Genomic DNA, 18,400 nt, shown 5'->3' with positions numbered 1-18,400 from the left:
TTTCACTGCTGGTAGATAAAGCCATGAACATAAGTCTAGTTCTAGTTATTTTGTTGTTTTGTTGGTAGTTTTCCTTTTTTTTTTTCTTTTTTTAAATTTGATTAACTAGGGCATCATAGCCAGTCTCTGGAAAGATTCACTTAGGATCATAGAATCATAGAGCATATCCATATAACCAGTTAGAAGGCCCCCACAACTATCATGGAGTCCAACTCCCTGTTCCTTGCAGAATGACCAAAAACAAAATCATATGACTATGACGATCATCCAGATGCTCTTTGAACTCTGACAGTCTTGGTGCTGTGACCACTCTCCATGAGAGTGATCTGACCACCCTCTCAGTGAAGAACCTTCTCTTTATGTCAAATCTGAACTTCTCCTGATGCAGGTTCATTCTATTTTCCTGGGTCCTATTGCTGGTAACCAGAGAAAGATCAGCACCTGCCCCTCCACTGCCTCTCTCGAGGAAGTTGTTGGATTCTCTCCACCAGGCTGAACAAGCAAAGACCTCAAGTTCTTGCCCTTAAGGCCTTTCACCATCCTGATTGTTCTCCTGTGAACACACACTAATGATTTGTTGTCCCACTCATATTGTGGTGCCCAAAACTGCACACAACACTAGAGGTGAGGCTGCACCAGTGCAGAGCAGAGCAGGACAATCCCCCTCCCTTGACCGGCTGGTGATGCTTTGCCTGATGCCCCCCAGGACATGGTTGGCCCTCCTGGCTGCCAGGGCACTGCAACTCCCAGATCTCCCTCTGCAAGGCTGCTCTCCAGCCTCTTGTTCCACACTTTGTATGTATAACCAGGATTACACTGTGCCAGATGGAGAATCGAGCAACTGCTCTTGTTAAACTAATTGTAGTTGGTGGTTGCCCAGCTCTCAAGTCTATCCAGATCTCTCTGCCCCCTACTCTCAAAGCCTTAAAGAATACTTAAATATCCTTAAAGAATACTAATTACAAACTTTTTTCTACAAGAAAGCAAGCAAACTATCTACAGAAGATAGTATGTGTTGTCTGCTTCTCTAGTTCTCAGTCCAATAACAGATGTTTAGGACCCCAGATCTTCTAAAACTACATTTTCACTTGATTCTTTAATAATAATGAGAATTCCAAAGAGGCCAGAAACAGTGGCACTTGCACACTATCAGAGAAGCATAAAGAAAAATTGCTACAAAATAGTTTCCAACCTGTGTTTCATCAAAATGGAAGAAATGGAAGAGCCAACGCAGTTCATATATTGGCTTAGAAAGGCTTTAAGTATTGCTATGTACAGCTTAGAGGGATTCAGTCAAGACACTGGATTCATTTTGCCATATTTTATATCTTGCTATTTCTGCAGGCACTAGTACAAACACTATGTCGTCATGAGAAACTTCCTTTCTCATGTGAAAGTTCGAAGTAACTGAACTAATGTGAGTAAAATAAGGTCTGTTTCAGATCTTTAGTTTAACTCAAACCTTTCAAACTTTAAGTCTAGCTAACTGTTAAGGTAAAAAAGGAAGTTTGGAAAAATTAAGACCACATGAAGGATACTCTATTGATATTCTTACAGAATTTAAGCCCAATTTGAAATAAAGTACTGAAAATAAGCATGTCTATCACCATGTCTCTCTGGTTAATTTAAGAGCTCATGATGAAGAAATCTCTCTACTCATAGATTGACAGCCAGACTCTTCAGGAAAGCCCCTGTAGGACCAGAGTAAGCTCTGCCAAAATGAATGGAGCCTCTGGAATTGAGATTTATTCTGTGTTAATGATTGAGGCAGACGATTTGGGGTATGGTGTAAAAAGGATATTCACTCACTAAGTATTAATTTTCCAGAAAATACAATAAGAAGGTGAAGGGAAATATGAAATGGTTGATTCACGGTTTTGAGATGTGCGTCTCTCATTTCTGATACAAGTGACTGGTTCCTCTGAATTGCTCCCAGCAGCTTACACCATTCTCTTTTATGCAGGTAAGAGATTTCTGTGAAAGAGCTGCTACAATTATCAATGCTACAATTACTAAAATAAACAGTCATGTAAGAACAACAGCATAATTATCTTCCAAATTGTCTTAGAAAAGTTACTGATCAAACGAAATTTTATTGTAGCTTCAAGCCAGCATAAAACTCACACTGAATTACCTACCATGATTTTATTTCTGAGCTATAAATATACATACCAAATGAAAACACACTGGAAAAGACATTAAGCAACAATATTTTTGTTGCTGGCTGAAATTAACATCCTCTTTTTACTCCTTGAAAGGAATTAGAATAAGATATGTGTTTCAGAACCTTGAATAAGCATCAAAGGTTTTTTTTTTTCTTCTGAAAGAAGAGAATGATCTGCTACTTACATAGCATCCAGATTTGTCCCATTAAAAGCATGGCCTTGAATACTTGTAAAACCGTTATTGTAGAGTTTGCTGCAAGGAAAAAAAATATTAAATTAGTCTATTTTGGTTTGCTTCAATACCTGAATACCTAACATCTTACGTATCATTTTTTTTGGCAACAGCTCATTTATGGATGGGTTAATTTTAATCTCTTGAAGAAGAAGTAGTTATAGTGCAAGGTCAAACCAAATGCCCAGAAGCATTCTTGAATATACCTGATTCAAGGATACCATGTGGCAGGTGTGCCATGTTTTACCTCTTTTTACAGCAATGATAGAATGAGACTAAACCACTGTGCTATAACTTTCCCACCATCAAACTACAAGCAAGGAAACAAAATCCTTGGACGATTGATTAAGGAAGGCTAAAGGAACTAACAACTAGCAAAACAGGTCTGATTTTACTATCAGGCGTGCCTGAATTCTTAGAGTTCATTATTTTTCTCCCTTAGAGCAAAATGGTTTTTTTTAGAATTTCTTTAGAAGTCATTAATTTGCATTCTAGTGCTCTTCCTCCCCCAGTTCAGGTCATAACTCATTACAGTAATTTTCACTCCCTTTCTTGTGGCTCACATTGACTGTGACTTGCATAATTGAACTTTATTTAACAATTTTCTTTCAAATATGACTCTTCTAATGTTTGCCATCCATTAGTTTTCATGGTATGAGTTATTTAGGTTGCAAAAAGAGTTATACACAGTTCTAACCATGCTGTAGCTTTACAGGGGGAAAACTTTGCAGACTTTTTCATTTGATTTTCTCCAATATAATCATTCACTGGCATTAGGGTCATACAAAACCAAAACCACTTTAATCAAGACAGTTTAAAGAAAAGCAGCAGGACTGGTTCAAATAGCTGTCAAAGTACAGGATTTATGCAAACTAAATTATGGATACTGCCTGTCTATGGTGTTTCTCTGTTACAAACTACCGAAGAATAGGACAGGGATAATTTCTTTTAAACATTTTACCATATGCATTACCAGAGAGGTCCTTGCTTTGTGACTTAAACTGGAAGAACTTACAGGGTTAGAGATTCGTTACAAAGCCCGTGGAAAGCATTTGCAGGCACTGAAGTCATATAAGGATTATCTGCAATTTCACTGAAAAAGGAGACAAAATATCACAATGAAACATCTGCCCAACAGAGCTTCTCCAGAACATCTTTGTTATTAATTTTTCTCTGCCTTGATAATAAATGAAAGTTTAAAATAAAACTTCATTTATTTAAATAAATAAATTTATTCTATATATATATTATGTAATTAATAAAAATAATGTTTATTATATATTATAAATTTAAATTTATTTAAATAAACATTTATTTATTTAAAAATAAATAACATTTTAAAAGGATAACCTGTTTAGTTATATCTAAGGCCAGAATATACATGTGGAATGAAGAATTGAGCATGTTCCAGCATCCAGGAAGAGAGTTTGTGAGGTAGATGGGTTTTGTAGTCCTGGTGAGGTGTACCAGCCTGTGTGATTATAGTGGCTAATGTCACAGACAGGTCCCTGGTCTCATAAGCCAGAGAATTAGCAGACTGAATAATGCTGCAGTGTGACTTGAACAACCCAAATGGCTTTAGAGCTGAAATCCTGCTCTCTAAGGTCAGATGAGACATCAGATAATACATTATTCAGGACAGAGGCATTGCACTTTACAGAACTGCATCTAGCACAAGTGAAATAACTTACTGTGGGATCTAATCTAATGATTTTTCTCTTGTCCAAATGACTATTTCATTATCTGTCATTTCTTAAATATTTTTTTACTCCTACTCTGTGGTCTTAACAAATACTATGTATTTTCAGACCAAAACTCTGTTGATAACGAAAGATAGAAAGAAGAACTGAAGAGATTTACTACGACTAAACTGGAAAAAGGAGAGAGGAAAAAGCTGGTAGAAACAAAGGGCAGAGCAAAGTGTCTTATTGTCTTTCTTCTGATTTTTCCTGAATCATACTGTAGTCTGGAAACCAAAATATTTTGCAAATTTTTCTTTTCTTCAGCTTGTGGATTAGATGTGGTCTAATAAGGCCAATCCCTAAGGTCCATAGGCTGAGAAGTCCTAACAATTGCCCATGTGCCAGGAACAATTTTATTTCTTTTCTGTGCTATATATCTGCATACATATATGCTAACACTGAGCAGTACTACAGCCATTTTAATTCCAAGTAATTTTCACTGATAGGTGGTTTTCACCAGAAGTTATATTGGTTTGATATTTTTCAGATTGGTTCACTTTTCTAAATAAATGTTTGCTTGTAAGTTGCTTGACCTCAAAGACAAACAGTAATATAATGAATGCTTTTTCCCCCACTATACCTTATTCATCATTTAGAGACCTACTGTTTTTCAAGAGCAATTTTTTCTTGATTAAAGAAACAAAAAGGCTACCTTTCTTTGAATAGCAATGTTTAGAAATATACAACATAGAAATATCTCCCTTGAAAAAGTACAGGTCTACTCTTTAAAAAGTCTGTAGCATATAGGACCTATATTTATCTTTTATTAGTGATCTCTATCAAAAAAAATTCAAGGTAGAAGTAAAATAATGTTTTGCTTTCTGCCACTTAGAAAGGCACTGAGTTGGTTGGAAGTAAGAACACAGATGGTTGTATAAATTGCTTCTGTTTCATCTAGCCTACTAAATGCTTGATTCTCTCTACTTAGTAAGTGTAGTATCTAATTTACAATCTAGTAGAGTTTAATCTAAGCTAAAGCCCTCTTGGTCTTTGAGAAACTCCCTAATAGTTCTTAAGATATAGGTGTACCTCAGAGTTCTGAATCTTGGGGGCCTACAGCCAAGGTGAGCATAACAGCTGCAGGTTAAGGAGTGTGAGTTAGAACAAGGCCTACCTCTAGTTTTGGAAGATCCTTGGGAGGGAAGATCTCATTGCTTACTAGAGGTCTAGACTTTTTAGCAGAACAAGCAGCATTTGTACATTGCTCTCAGCTTCATCTTGCCAATGGCAGACCGTGAATGCAGTAGGAACTGACCATTCTTGACCAAGAACACCCCTTAGGAGCACTGAGACAATGCCTGGGATAGATCATCAATTATGTCTTTGCAAGTCACCTTCTCGCATAATACTGCTTATTTTTAATAGCCTTTTGCCTAGCACAGACAGCACTCAAGCCTCTTCCATCTGAAAACTGCTACAATACAAGATTTCTAACTCTCCTCTAGGACAAAGAAGTGACCGAAACACTTTTATCTTGTGTCAGCCTGCAAGTCTTCATCTGAGCTGCTCTTCTTCCTTGTCTTGATTATGTCCCAGAATTTGAACTTAAATTGCAGGTTAGTGCACAAAGATGGATGTTGTCTTTGCTTTTTGAATACCAAGAAACACCTGTTGTTTTTTTTTTAGAGTTCAAAGCAGAACTCTGTGTTTCTGAAACACCTTTAAGTATAACAGTGGGAGACCTTCTTTTCCCCATTGGTATTCCCATTCTCTTTCTTAAAGAAATTGTTCTGCAATTTGCTTCACCATGCTGGCACAAATCTGTTGGAAGAATGTTGATAGCATGACAACTTCACGTTAGCAGGAGGTATGCTAGCTCAGGTCCTGTGTGTCACATTGTTCTGACTTCGCATTAATTCAGGAATTGCACAACCATTACAAAACCAAAACCAAAATAAAAGCAAAAGGCCTGTAGAAGTTGTGTATCATGAATGCTCTTGTGTGTCCATGTCTCTAATCCAGATCAAATGTATTGTGCTAGGTGACCTGGCATTTCCCGCATTTGGTACTAATGATCATTTAAATAAAGCTTGAGGAAAACTTCTTTATCAGACTTGATATTTTTCTTAAAATCAGAATCCTTCATTGTAGGTTTCTTGGGATCTGAGGATGGCAGTTATTTCAACCAGCTGTGAGGACGGATACTTACAGTAAAAAATTCACATCAAATGAGTAGATTTTTTTGAGGTCTGGAAATACTTTGAGTCCAGTATTGAAAATGCCACTAAAAGAAAGGAGAAACAGAAAAAATTACATGTACTGGATCACTGAACAACAACAAAAAATGTATTTAAAGTGTTTGACAATGTGGGATGGTTATTTCATCCTCTCTATTGTCAATAGATTCATTTATAATCAACTGTCCAAAATAAAAGAATGCAAGAACAATTGAAAAAATTCAAAAGAACAGATTTATGATAAATTATAGCATCTAAAAAATGGGAGTACAGACTAATAAGACAGCTAAGCAAATCTGCAGAGGGAAGTAGCTTGTGAGGTTTCACTTGAGAGTTTAAGGCTGCTTCTGCTAATAGTCTGGACCCCCAAATCCACTATCTTTCATTGTGGTTAAGAGCTGATCATATAGCTCTAAAAAGGGAAACTTTCTTCAAATGTGGATATGCTTAATGCTCCTTCTTTCTCAACTCCTGTATAGTGGAAATAACTTAAGAAATTATAGTTCTCTATCTTTAAAACTATTTTCCTGAAATGAAATTTCTTGACTACTTTCTTTTTTTATTACTTTCATATCTATAGGAGAAACCTGAAAAAATCTTTCCTCCTTGGCCCAGCCCCCCCTCCACACAGAGAGAATCCTTCCTAGTGTCTTCCAAACATTACTCAAAATCAGAGAAGTTTCTTTAGAAATTCATGGGAATTTTTCACAATTTCTTTCTGCCATAGATGATGTATGAAATCAGGTGTATATAGGTGGGCTTTTCACATTTGACTGACAAGTTTGCTTTAAAATCCTGTGTAAATATCTAGCAAAAAGATAAGTATATATCTGTTGTGTCTCTTCTTCCCACTGTTCCCTACAAAAGTAGAGTGTGACAGCACTTATCATAAGAAGAAAGTAGCTGTGGAGTTTTGCCAAGGAACCTTAGTGTGTTCTAGATATTTAATCAATAAGACAAATGGAAAAATTACTGATGAATTTGTGAATGTTTTCCTTTCTTACAAAAGTAGTAAAAATTCCAACCCATACCCTATCTAGCTTTCTGTCATTAAAATAAAGCAACAGGGAAAAACATGGCGATCAGTTCCAAAATGAAACGTAAAGAAACAAAACTGCTATAATGTAAGGAGTCATCTGTGAGATTTAAGTGCCAACTTGTTACAGGTGCTAAATACTTACAGGTATTTCAAAACTGGGAGGTTCTTAAACGCATCTGGATCTATGTAATCCAAGTTTCTAAGATTTCGAATTTCACTGTAAAAAAGAGAGGAACATTAATAATTAATATTTAATTACTTATCTGAGACTTGAAATGCGCACACTATTCGCTGTATAGCCATGTCCAGCAGTTTAGAGGAGAGTGTACCTCTGCTATATAATGACACAAAACATAACATGGGCTTCATTCCTTACATCTTCTGCCCATGGTTATGTCTTTAAATACTTCTACCTAGGCAACAGCTTGGTGTACAAGTAGCTTTTTAGTCTGCACATGTTGAAAAACCAGTCTGACACTAGTCACAGCTATGGCCATGATGGGTGCTTTCCCATGAGGGGCTGCTGCCCCTCCAGCCATCATGATCATTGCCTGGAATCATGACTCTTCCCCATTTCTCTGAAATGTTTGTCTCTTCCCTTAATGTAATTTCCCTCAATCATTCTAATTCCTCTATTTTCTAGCAGATTTCTTTCTTTTCTATCCACAATGACAGTTAGCAGTCTGCCTACACCAATCAGACTGTGCCAAAATTCCCTGTCTAGACTCAGTAGAGCTACTGAATTTTCATCTTTTATTAAAAAAGTCACACATACCCTCCCCCATCGCATGCAGACTTTTAATTTCCTGGCCTCTTTACTGTCTCCAGAAGAATATGGACATTTATGCATATTTTTTTCTATTTCTTTACCTTAAGCCAGTTCTGGACACTGGTCTCATAACACTGCTGGAACAACACTCAGCCTTTCTTAATATAGAAACCATATAGAAAGAATGGTGCCAGTCTTCTTCTTGATGCTAGCAGTGAAGCAATAGGCTGAAGAAAGCACTTCTGCCTACATATATAGAGAAATTTGATGAAGATGACAGGTAAAGATGGCATAGTGGTGCAGGTTATGTGGATGATGGTCTGGTCTTAAGTCAGTCCAAGAAGTGCTACCACTGGACAGAAACTCAGTGGGCAGAAACCAGTAGTATTTAATTTGCCATGGCCTAACAGTGCCAAGTAATCTACACAATATAAGAATCAGAAAATCAGAGTTTAAGGCTAACTCTGCCACTGGAATTATTTTTACAGGATAAAATCAACCCAGACAAGTTGTCTAAGAAATAGAAGTGGGAAAAGAGACAGAAGACAGTAGATAAAACAGTATGTAGATGCCGGTACGAAGACTTCAACCTCTCTATATACTGTTGTACTGACAAAACAGTCCTGCTCCACCTTCAAATCTTCAGTTTGTATTCTGTTTACTACAACACTGCAGGGAAATGAGGATTTACTTTTTACTTGCATGTTAAATTGATATCATTAATAGCTATAGTACTGCTACTATAGTGCTGCATTCAAATATTCTTCATGTCTGTTAGCTACCTTGAACTGTAGATGTGTTTCTGTATTTAAAATAAACCCTCTCAGTGTCAGTTTCTTGCCTCTTTCAAATTATTTTATTAGTTATGTAGCTATCACACTACCAGCAGTGGAACTTGCTCAATAAACTTTAACTGACATGTTTTTTCCATCACTGACTGCCTTCAAAATGTTGGATTCATGAGCTTCCTGGCCTGATACTGCTCTGTTGTGGACCAAACATTTTCCAGGGAAAGACAGTCTTTAGATCAGCCTTCAGCCTAGAAATGGATAATGCATTGGAGTATCACAGAGTCATGAGGTTTTGGTTTGTTGCTATTCATAGTATTCTGCATAAATTATTCAGATGAGAGTACTGGAAGTAAGAATTCGAAATCTGCAGATGGTACTAAAATTGAAAGAGCAAAATAATGTAATGAGATACAATTTTGGTTTATTAAATAACTGGGCCATGAGAGGACATGTGCTGTTTAAAAAAGGCAAATGAAAACCTAATTAATCTGGGAATAAAATATTCTAAACTGCCAGATGAGACAGCACAATAATGAGAGAAAAGCTTAAACCACATGAGCAAGGGAATCAATATGATTCAACTGAACACTGGGGAAAGGTTTATGTCCCTGCTGTTCAATTTACTTGAATTGGTAATGCTAGGATTAGAAAAGAAGTATGCTTTAATACTCTTTTTATACTTGCATTTCATCCTACACTTTGTAAAGCCCAAAAGGAAGAAAAGGGCCCATTGTGGAGCAGATAGACAGTTGCATAGAAGTCTCCAGTCAAAATAAATGAGAGAGAGGATAAGAGAGGTATAAAAAGGTAAAAGGTGATTTGACAAAAGTGAATGTTATGCTTAAGGAAAAAAATGAGGAGGAAAATCCAATTATCCCTACTTCTAGTCCAGTCAAATGTGCCTCCTGCATTTAACTGGCCTGAATATGTGGCCTCTCATCTCATCTGCATGAAAAAGAGAAAGATCTTCAGTTCCATTAATGAACTGTACTTCTGTCCTTGTATTAAACATTTAAACATCGTTACTCTTAGAGTACTGGAAGGAATTCCCCTGTAAAATCACAGATTTAAAGGATATCTGGTGCTCCACTGATAAAGGAGCCTATGAAGTTAAGCTGATAAGGAGGAAAGATATTTTAATAGTTCTGAGCTCATCAGTTAACAGGATACTGATACACAAACTGAATTTCACAATTTCTTTTACAGTAATCCATCATGAGTAATATACTCAAAGGTGCATAAATGTTATGTGATACTAATTTTCATATTGTAATCAAAAGACTCCTGTGGTGTAAAGATTAATCCCAAAGGATCCATAAAGCGAAGAAGAGCAAGTTGATTATCAGTAAATTCATTAAGCAGGGTTTGCACTTTCTCATTTAGCTTTTATGGATTGGTGAGTTGAAAAGATTGAAACTCACTAAATTAAAAAGTTAAGGTTCTTTGAAAAGCAGCCCTAGGAAAACTATTAGTAGACTTAGCTGCCTAAAATGCAGATAAAGCCAAAGAGTATACTTAAAAATGTCAGTAAGCTAGTTCCCAGATATCTAAGTGTCTATGAGAACTGATTTTAAATGACTTTTGAAATGCAACTTTGACACACTCTACAAACACACCTTAGTCATAGCATACAGCAATGTAACAATTCTGAGTCCTTCTGGGAATTAAGTGCTTTTAAGATATAAAAAAAATCTGAGATTTTAAGATATAAAAAAAATCTGAGATAGGCATCTTTGTTCACCATTGATGCAAGAAGGCAAAAGATGCCCTGAACAAACCTTGCACTTTGCAGTCCTAACCAAAATTACTTAGAGATGCTCCTAAGAAAGAAAGAGGCTGCTACCTACCCACAAGATAATAGAATTATTGTAGAATATTTGCAAAATTGTTCAAAGTTACTTTACAAACTATTCAACTTCTGCTCTATTTTTAGAAGTGCATAAACCATTTAAAACTGGCCTATTTGTCCTTTAAAGACAATTGATGTTTTACAGTTGATGTTCTGGCATTCACACTAGGAATTAAAAATGTACTAAGTTCACAATCAAACCACCACATGACTGTCCATGAACAGCAACTCAGTTTTGCTTTTTAAAGAAAATACACAAAAAACTTTATCACGTCAAGAACAGATATGCAGAGAAAGTCACTTAATGATATAAAGACATATGTCAAGACTTACAAATAATTATGAACTGATGTTCAGTTACAGAGATATAACTGTTTAGTTCTAAATCCAGAAGAATCTAAAAATGAAACTAATAATAACAATTCAAATATTAGTCTAATTAATTAATTGAGACATATGTTTGCCAGGTAACTTCTAGAAAGATTAATATGCTACTTAACATTCTCTATTAAAAAAAGCACAAATATTTATATATTTAAGTGGATTCCAAATTTCATTTACCAGATCTGTTTTTCATTTCTGCCTTGCAATATTGACTCATTCTTGAGTTTGTTTAAGCCCAGTATTCAGAAATTACAAATCTGGCCATCATGGCTAGGCTTCGTGAACGAAGATTTGGGAAGGGCTCTACCCACAATTGCTGCAAGCGCGCTGGTGGCTAAAGAGGCCACTGCGTGATAGACAAGACCGGTTGCAAAAGGCACAGCAGAAAGACTCCTTGGATGGTAAAATCCGGCCACAGAGTAACAATATAATCATGTTATGCTGAGATACCTAGAAAGACTAAGGATATCCAGGTCAGAAATTCTGAAGTGTTTTAAATAAGCTCTTTTTTTCTCTCTTGTAATAACTTTGGGCCCTTCTCTACCATCTTAGACTTATTTTGCCTATAGCTTGCTTGGCTTCTCTCACTTCTACATCTACTTCCATGTTTTATTCTCCCTCTACAGACAAACTATTTATGTTATTTCATCTGCATGCAGTTGTCCAGCCTTTGCACCACTGGCACCAGAAAACGGGCTTAGGCTATTCCAACAGTCTATTCCCTGCCTCCAGACTGCGGATTTTAACAAGATTTTTCTGCACAACACTTATCCCTGTGCCCTGAAATTCACTGCAGGTATACAGCAGTCCCCCACAAATCTCTTCAGTTTTCCTCTCCAGTTGCTTGTTATGTATTTATTGTCTCTCTTTCTTTCTGCAGAGCTGTATCCCACAGCCTGGCATCACAAGCTGTCCAAGGGAAGTGCAACCCTGGCCTGGAGGATGGTGGGGCTGCCCTGGCCCTTGGCTCCATCTCACTGCAGCTCACTGCAGAGCTGGAGAGTGGTCCCCCACCAGCTCTCCAAATGACGTCATATACGTGAGGGCAAACCACTTGAACCATAACCTTTGTGCCTCTTCCCAAATGCTGAGAGAGCTTTTTATGTGGTTGTATAAGAGAAGAATACTTTTCAAGTGAGGAGAAGAGAGTAGGGAGAGATCAGAGAAGAGTGAGCAGAGATACAGAGAAGAGAGGAAAAGAAAGAGTGAATTTTTCTGGGGTTCCTTTCACAGGAATGTTTCTCTGAGAAATAAAGACCTAATTACAAAACGTTTTTATTCAGTGTGATGCTACCAAGCTGCAGCTCTACTAGTAAAACAGCCACACAGAAATATTGACTACTAATCAGACACTTTCACAATTACATCTAGAAAAAATAAATACTTATGTAATTGTGTGGGAAAGACAGTTCTGAATTTGTAAGCAGGTTAAGTTTGACTTACAGACATACTTAAGAAACCAGAAACCATTGTGAGACCAATTTAACACAATTGGGGAAAAAAACCAAAACATCGAAATCTTGTCCCTTATTTACATCTTCATAGTGTGGGACTTTTGCCATTACTTACAACTAAAATAAGATCTGGCTCATTAAAATACAGCATGTGATCAGTATCCTTAGTTTGCAGAAGTTGCTCAGTACTTGAAAGGCATAGATTCATAAAAATATGACCTATACTTAAAGAGAGCTGAAGGCTGGAAGGAAAAGAAAATCAGGACAGAGGCACATGAACCAAATAAGGACCAAGAAAATGAATTGCTGAAGATCAAGGCAGAAGCACACTACTAAACTTGGCAGACAGGGATCATGATGAACACAGGTTTCCTATTCACATAACACTTGACTCAAGCCAAAGCAATTAGTTCCTCCCTTCCACAAACACTAAATTTTCTCCTAAGAAGTTCTTATATTTAAAAACAAATGTTTTTAAAATGAAACCCTGTGTATAAGTTTAAATTAGGGTTAAAAGATTATTTTTATTTACGTAAAATTGCACTTTAGGAAAGTTCAAAGAAAAACAAGCTGTAAAAATGGAACTCTGTGAAATGCCTTTTCAAAACTGTTAGGGTAACCTCAATCTCCTTTAAAACACCTTGATAACCCAGTATTATTTCAGCAATAATACTTTGAAAATACTATGTAAATGGAGAACATTAATCAAATGCATAGCACAACATATAAATTTAGCCCCATATAGTTCTGTTGTTTGGAAAGTAGATCCAACAGTGATAAGTGTTAACAAATCAGGAGTTATGGAAGCAATTCATAAAAATGATCATATTTATAAATTGTTTTCTGTCGCATCTTATATGCAACCATCTAAGTTACCAGATGCCTGGATATTCCCTGATTAAATGATAAATGTTTTCCAAAACATATTTTAAAAACCTGGTAAGCACTTTTGAGTGGTAGAGCCCTTCTTTGTGGGCTATCTGCAAATCCTGGGGGTTTGCCTATGACTTTTGTGAATTCTGATGTAGTTCTGGGTAGTATTTTTGACTCTTGTGCAGAAGAAAAAATAAAACGTATATCTTGTATGTCTGTGCACAGTTGCTTTTTCGGTAGTGCCTTGTGAGATATATAAGGGGTCCACATTACTATACCCCTTGTTATAGCAGATCAGGAAGCATTCTCACCATGTCCTTCCCACAGCCTGTGCTATAGGTGATGTGAGTGTAGGTGCCCGTGAACTCTGCTGACTCCTGCCCAGGCCTGCAGCTTCCCGGTCATGGACAACACATCCAGGCCTGGGGTCTGGCAGGGTGTGGTAATGCAGTGATTTTGGAACCTTCTGGTGCGCCCTCCCTTCATGGGAGACATGGCAGAGGCCTGCTTATGGCAAGGGGCACTGGCTGTCTGCCCAGGCAGGCATCTAAACGTGCTTTGGAGGCGGTTAGAGAATGGAAGAGGATGAGAGAAAAGGCTTCTACTTGTATTCCTTATCACCCTTTAGATAGCAGAAATTAGTGCAAATTAGGCAGTGTTATAGAGTATATCACAAGAATGAGTGCCTTGGGAGGCACTAGCAACACCAGAGCTCCATCCACCACTCTGTCAAACTGGTGACACATTAAAAAGCGTGCATTTTGTGGAAGAGTTCTTTATACTCAAAGGCTTACATTATATTACTCTTTGAAGGAAATTAATTTTGCGTTGTGAATTCGGTCTCCACTTGGACTCTAATACAGAAACAATAGAAAACAGCTATCTAGCCAGCTGTCTCCTTTTTCCCTAATCTGTCCTCAAGAAGTCTTTGCATCCATATAAGATAAAAACAAGAAGCTACTACACTGCATATTGCATGGAAGAATCCTACAATGAAATGCAATGGCCCAAGAGCATTTTATCTTTAACTTCTAATAAAGTGAACTACAAAAGAAGTACCACATGAGGAATTTGTAGCACATAGTGGCAAATGCTTTATTCATTGCTGATAAAATGTGCTGCCAGTAAATGTTTCATTAAATGTTCATTTGTATTAAACAAGAAATTCTAAAGACACAACAACTGTGAAAGAGAACATGAACACAACAGATCTGGAAAAAAGAGCTACAGAAGAAGGAATGGTATTATAACCAAAGAAAAGTAGTGATATTACACCAAAATCTTCCTGTGAAACTCTTTCAGGAATACTACTGGAGCATGTTATTGGACTGAACTAGGTCTCAGAATCCTGCACTGTGCTTCTAGCTATGTCTGCCAGGTTCTCTTAGTGGAGTCACTTACACTTTCCACATTAGTTTCTCTCTATCTTCAGTAACAGTAATGATATTTTCTCCTGTAACTTTATTAGTCTTTCTTTTTCACACTGTGTGAAGTATAAGGAAAAAAAATCATAGAAAACAGAGCAGTGTTGATAATTTAATTCAATTTCTTTCTCTGAGTGAAGATTAAATAGATTTATGAAGTTTCTGATCACACAGCCTTGAAGGCCTGCAGTGATAGGGAAAACAATTCTAGTGTTTACTTATGCCAGCCATACTAAAACACTTCCTACGGTCTAACATGAATTTCATACAATCTAATTGAACCTTATTATTACTTTTTCTTTGTCAAACATCAGTGTGGAAAATGGGTGGTAGGTTTCACCCCTTGCAACAACCTTAAAGGATATATCTGCCTCTGGCATGTTTTCTTTCTGGACACAGAAGCCTTTCCTCTCTGACAATGTTTTCGGGATCCATGATGACCAACAGTGCTCTCCCATGGAACCTCTGCAAACAAAAATCTTCTCTGAAGTATGACAAACTGTAGCTCATCCTGATGAGCTTTACAACAGTGGCATACTTTCCATTCCCTCCTCTGGATCAATGATGGAAACATGGAAGAGTACCAGATACAGGATGGATCCTATGAAGCTCTCTATTCAGTACATTACGTTCTCATTTTATCAGGGTCCTGATGAATGACAGGAACTCTCTGGATGCAGGTATCCTACCATTTCTGTAACTGTCCTAGTGCATCATTTGGTGAGGACCATCAGAACAAAAAGGTATAAAAACACTTCCCAGAAGCCTTTTTCCATATTATTCCTGTTCCATATAATAACCATATAAACACTCTTCATTATACTAGTGCATTTTCAGAATGATTACTTCTTATTCTTCATGTCTCCAGAGTGCATTTTCAGAATGATTACTTCTTATTCTTCATGTCTCCAGCTAGTGCCATTTTGCTCTGTGCTTTGGCCCTTCTGATTTTATTTCTGGTGCTTATATTACCATTTTACACTTACCTGCAGTAATTTGACAGAAGTGATTCTTAAGTGCCATTTTATTTCAACTTGCCATCAATCTTGTGATGTAGCCCCACATATTTTTCACTATATTTACCTGCATTTCTATGGGAGGATACAGAAGAACAAGGAAACAAAAAAGATGTATGGAAAGAAAGCATAATAAAATTAGCTCAAAAAAGACTGACTCATTCCACATTATGGAGAAAGGAAATGAGAAAAGGAATATTTAGCTATAAAGGAGACAGGAATGACAACTCAAACATCATCATGTATGTTATTTCCACGCATCTCAAATTTATCTCATTGCTGTATTCATTTATTTAATTACAGTACTTACATGTGAGTGACTTTACTTAAACTGTTGAAGGAATGGGCCTCCAGACTCTGAAGTGTTTCATCTATAGAGATGTAGCTAAACACCAACAAACAGAAAAATAAACAGGTCTCAGACATTGGGAAGCCACTGTTAGCGTCCATCATACCACTTCATTTTTCCTCCCATTATTTTTCTCATCCACCTATCATGACACTGCCAGACACATGGACAGTATCTGAGGAACACACTTTTAAAATCCTTTTAAGGATTTTTATTTTGACTGATGCTGTAGATGCACTTTATACTGCAGAATACAGTGAAACCAAAACAACACAACAGTGCAAAGTAACAGCAAAAGCAGACACCAGTATTTTACAGTTCGGCATCATATTTCTTTTCTTTTTCCCCACTTAAGATCACCTTGGATATCTCCAGGGGGAATCTAGGCCTCAGGCAAATTGGCATATTTTTCTATATCAAAGAACTATAAAAAGGAAGAAAAGAAACGGAAATGATCCTTGGGCCACCACTGCAACAACTGCTGTAATTTCTGTAGAGAGAGACAGGTCATCAGGGCAACTGGCGCTTTGATGGCTGAGTAAAAAAGTGTGCTAAAGCATGAATTTAGAGAGAAACTCTAGCCATATAGTGTCATAGAGGATGTACAGAGTAATGTGGCTCAGAAAGCAAGCCAGACAGCAAGCTTAAGAAATATTTATTTGCACACAGTTCAGACTGCGTTGCATTTGTACTAATGGTGATCTATGGAATGTGATGAGAAAATAGCTCTGCAGAGTCTCTTCACTCTCATTAGGAGAATGATAACATTGTAACTGCTTTCCCAACCAGCAGATGGCTAATAGCACTAACTGGATGGGAATTTATGTCTTTTCCAGCCTGGAGCTAAAAGCATATTACCTGAATTAATTTTAACTCTTTAACTATGAGATTTATTTTGTATTGATCACTTTGACAATGTATTCAACAGTCTTTGAAAAGATACCAGAAAAGTAACAGGTAGAGGTTGCATAACTATCAGATTCTCTTTCTAGAGTAATATTGTTTTTCCAAAGCTATTTGCCTCTTCGAAAAGGTGGGAAAATAATAAAAGAGGAATACAATAAAAAAGTATTCCAGTCTGTACCTCTGTGATTGAGTGTTGCAGAGTTAGATGTTTATGTGAGATGTTTTAATTGTGTTCTCCTGTAAGAGAGAAGTCTGTTGCCTGGGAAATTGGGGGTTCAGTCTTGAAAGAAAATTAATTATTCAATTCCAACAGACCCTACATTTTAACATACCAAAAGATAGGTTATGTTAATGACATATGATAAAACATAAAGTTGCTATATGTAACAAACAGAGATATATAAATCAGTTTGACAGAAAATGAAATTAAAACCAGATAATGAACAGGGCTAGAAAGTAGGAGAGTACTTTTTTTTGTGCTCTGTAGTCAAAATGAGTCACCTCATGTCATGCAGGCAGGTGCTTTTCTCTCACATATGAGAAGAGGCAGAGAAGAGGATTCCCTCTCCCCTCCCTCACCCCTACAGCCATCATGTGCCTTCCCACTATGGTTCATGTTACATTTTTACTATATACTGCCTGACTTGGGCCTGACTGAAGTATAGTTTTGTATTTTCAGCTGTGGGATGCAGTGAGAAGGAAATAGCTTATTTTCCTCATGTGTTGACCTCTGCTCTTCTGCTTCATAAACATATATAGTTGTGTAAATTAATTAAACTACACCATCACTGATGGCAGGGAAATGAGTAGTTTTATTTGCTTTAGGGTCATGTAGATAGACACCCAAACCCCACGCAAACACACTCAAAATCTCCTCTGAGATGAGGATGTCAAACAGAAACTTGTGTTAATGGCATATAAACATTTACTTCTAAGTGTTCAGAGTGCCTCCAAATATCTGTAGGCTCTGCCTATTGAACACATAATATCACATATTAAATGTAAGCAATAAAAATCAGAGTAATCAGAACTGGAAGGAGTTGCATCAGAAGAACAGGGAAAGCATGTTTAAATTCCCATTTTGAATGCATGTTCCTATTCAGAACCTCCTCTGCCTACCAGCTGTGTTTAAATTGCAGGATTTCAAAATGCCTTCAACGCCCATCATGACTGCATTGATAGCTTAAACACCAAATGCACAGTTTCAGAGGACGTCTATTTCCAGACAAC

The 18,400-nt window shown here is 36.9% G+C and overlaps 1 protein-coding gene and 1 long non-coding RNA gene across 2 annotated transcripts in view; one reads left to right on the top strand and one right to left on the bottom strand.

Moving 5' to 3' along the window:
- The window catches only part of LOC135416125 (uncharacterized), a 30,166-nt gene extending 26,745 nt beyond the window's left edge, over positions 1–3,421 (top strand). The window contains exon 4 of the long non-coding RNA XR_010431448.1: positions 1,828–3,421. This is a non-coding gene — a long non-coding RNA (uncharacterized LOC135416125). The remainder of the gene's footprint in view (positions 1–1,827) is intronic.
- Positions 1–18,400, bottom strand: part of TSHR (thyroid stimulating hormone receptor) — a 63,942-nt gene that overhangs the window by 21,554 nt on the left and 23,988 nt on the right. Inside the window, exons 3-7 of the mRNA XM_064658903.1 lie at positions 16,226–16,300; positions 7,498–7,572; positions 6,289–6,363; positions 3,413–3,490; positions 2,350–2,418 (exon numbers count right to left, since the gene is read on the bottom strand). Coding sequence (XP_064514973.1) covers positions 2,350–2,418; positions 3,413–3,490; positions 6,289–6,363; positions 7,498–7,572; positions 16,226–16,300 — 372 coding nt within the window. The remainder of the gene's footprint in view (positions 1–2,349; positions 2,419–3,412; positions 3,491–6,288; positions 6,364–7,497; positions 7,573–16,225; positions 16,301–18,400) is intronic.

This window comes from Pseudopipra pipra, chromosome 6 (assembly GCF_036250125.1).
Source record: "Pseudopipra pipra isolate bDixPip1 chromosome 6, bDixPip1.hap1, whole genome shotgun sequence".
NCBI lineage: Eukaryota > Metazoa > Chordata > Aves > Passeriformes > Pipridae > Pseudopipra > Pseudopipra pipra.
This window is presented reverse-complemented; position numbering and strand designations above follow the sequence as displayed.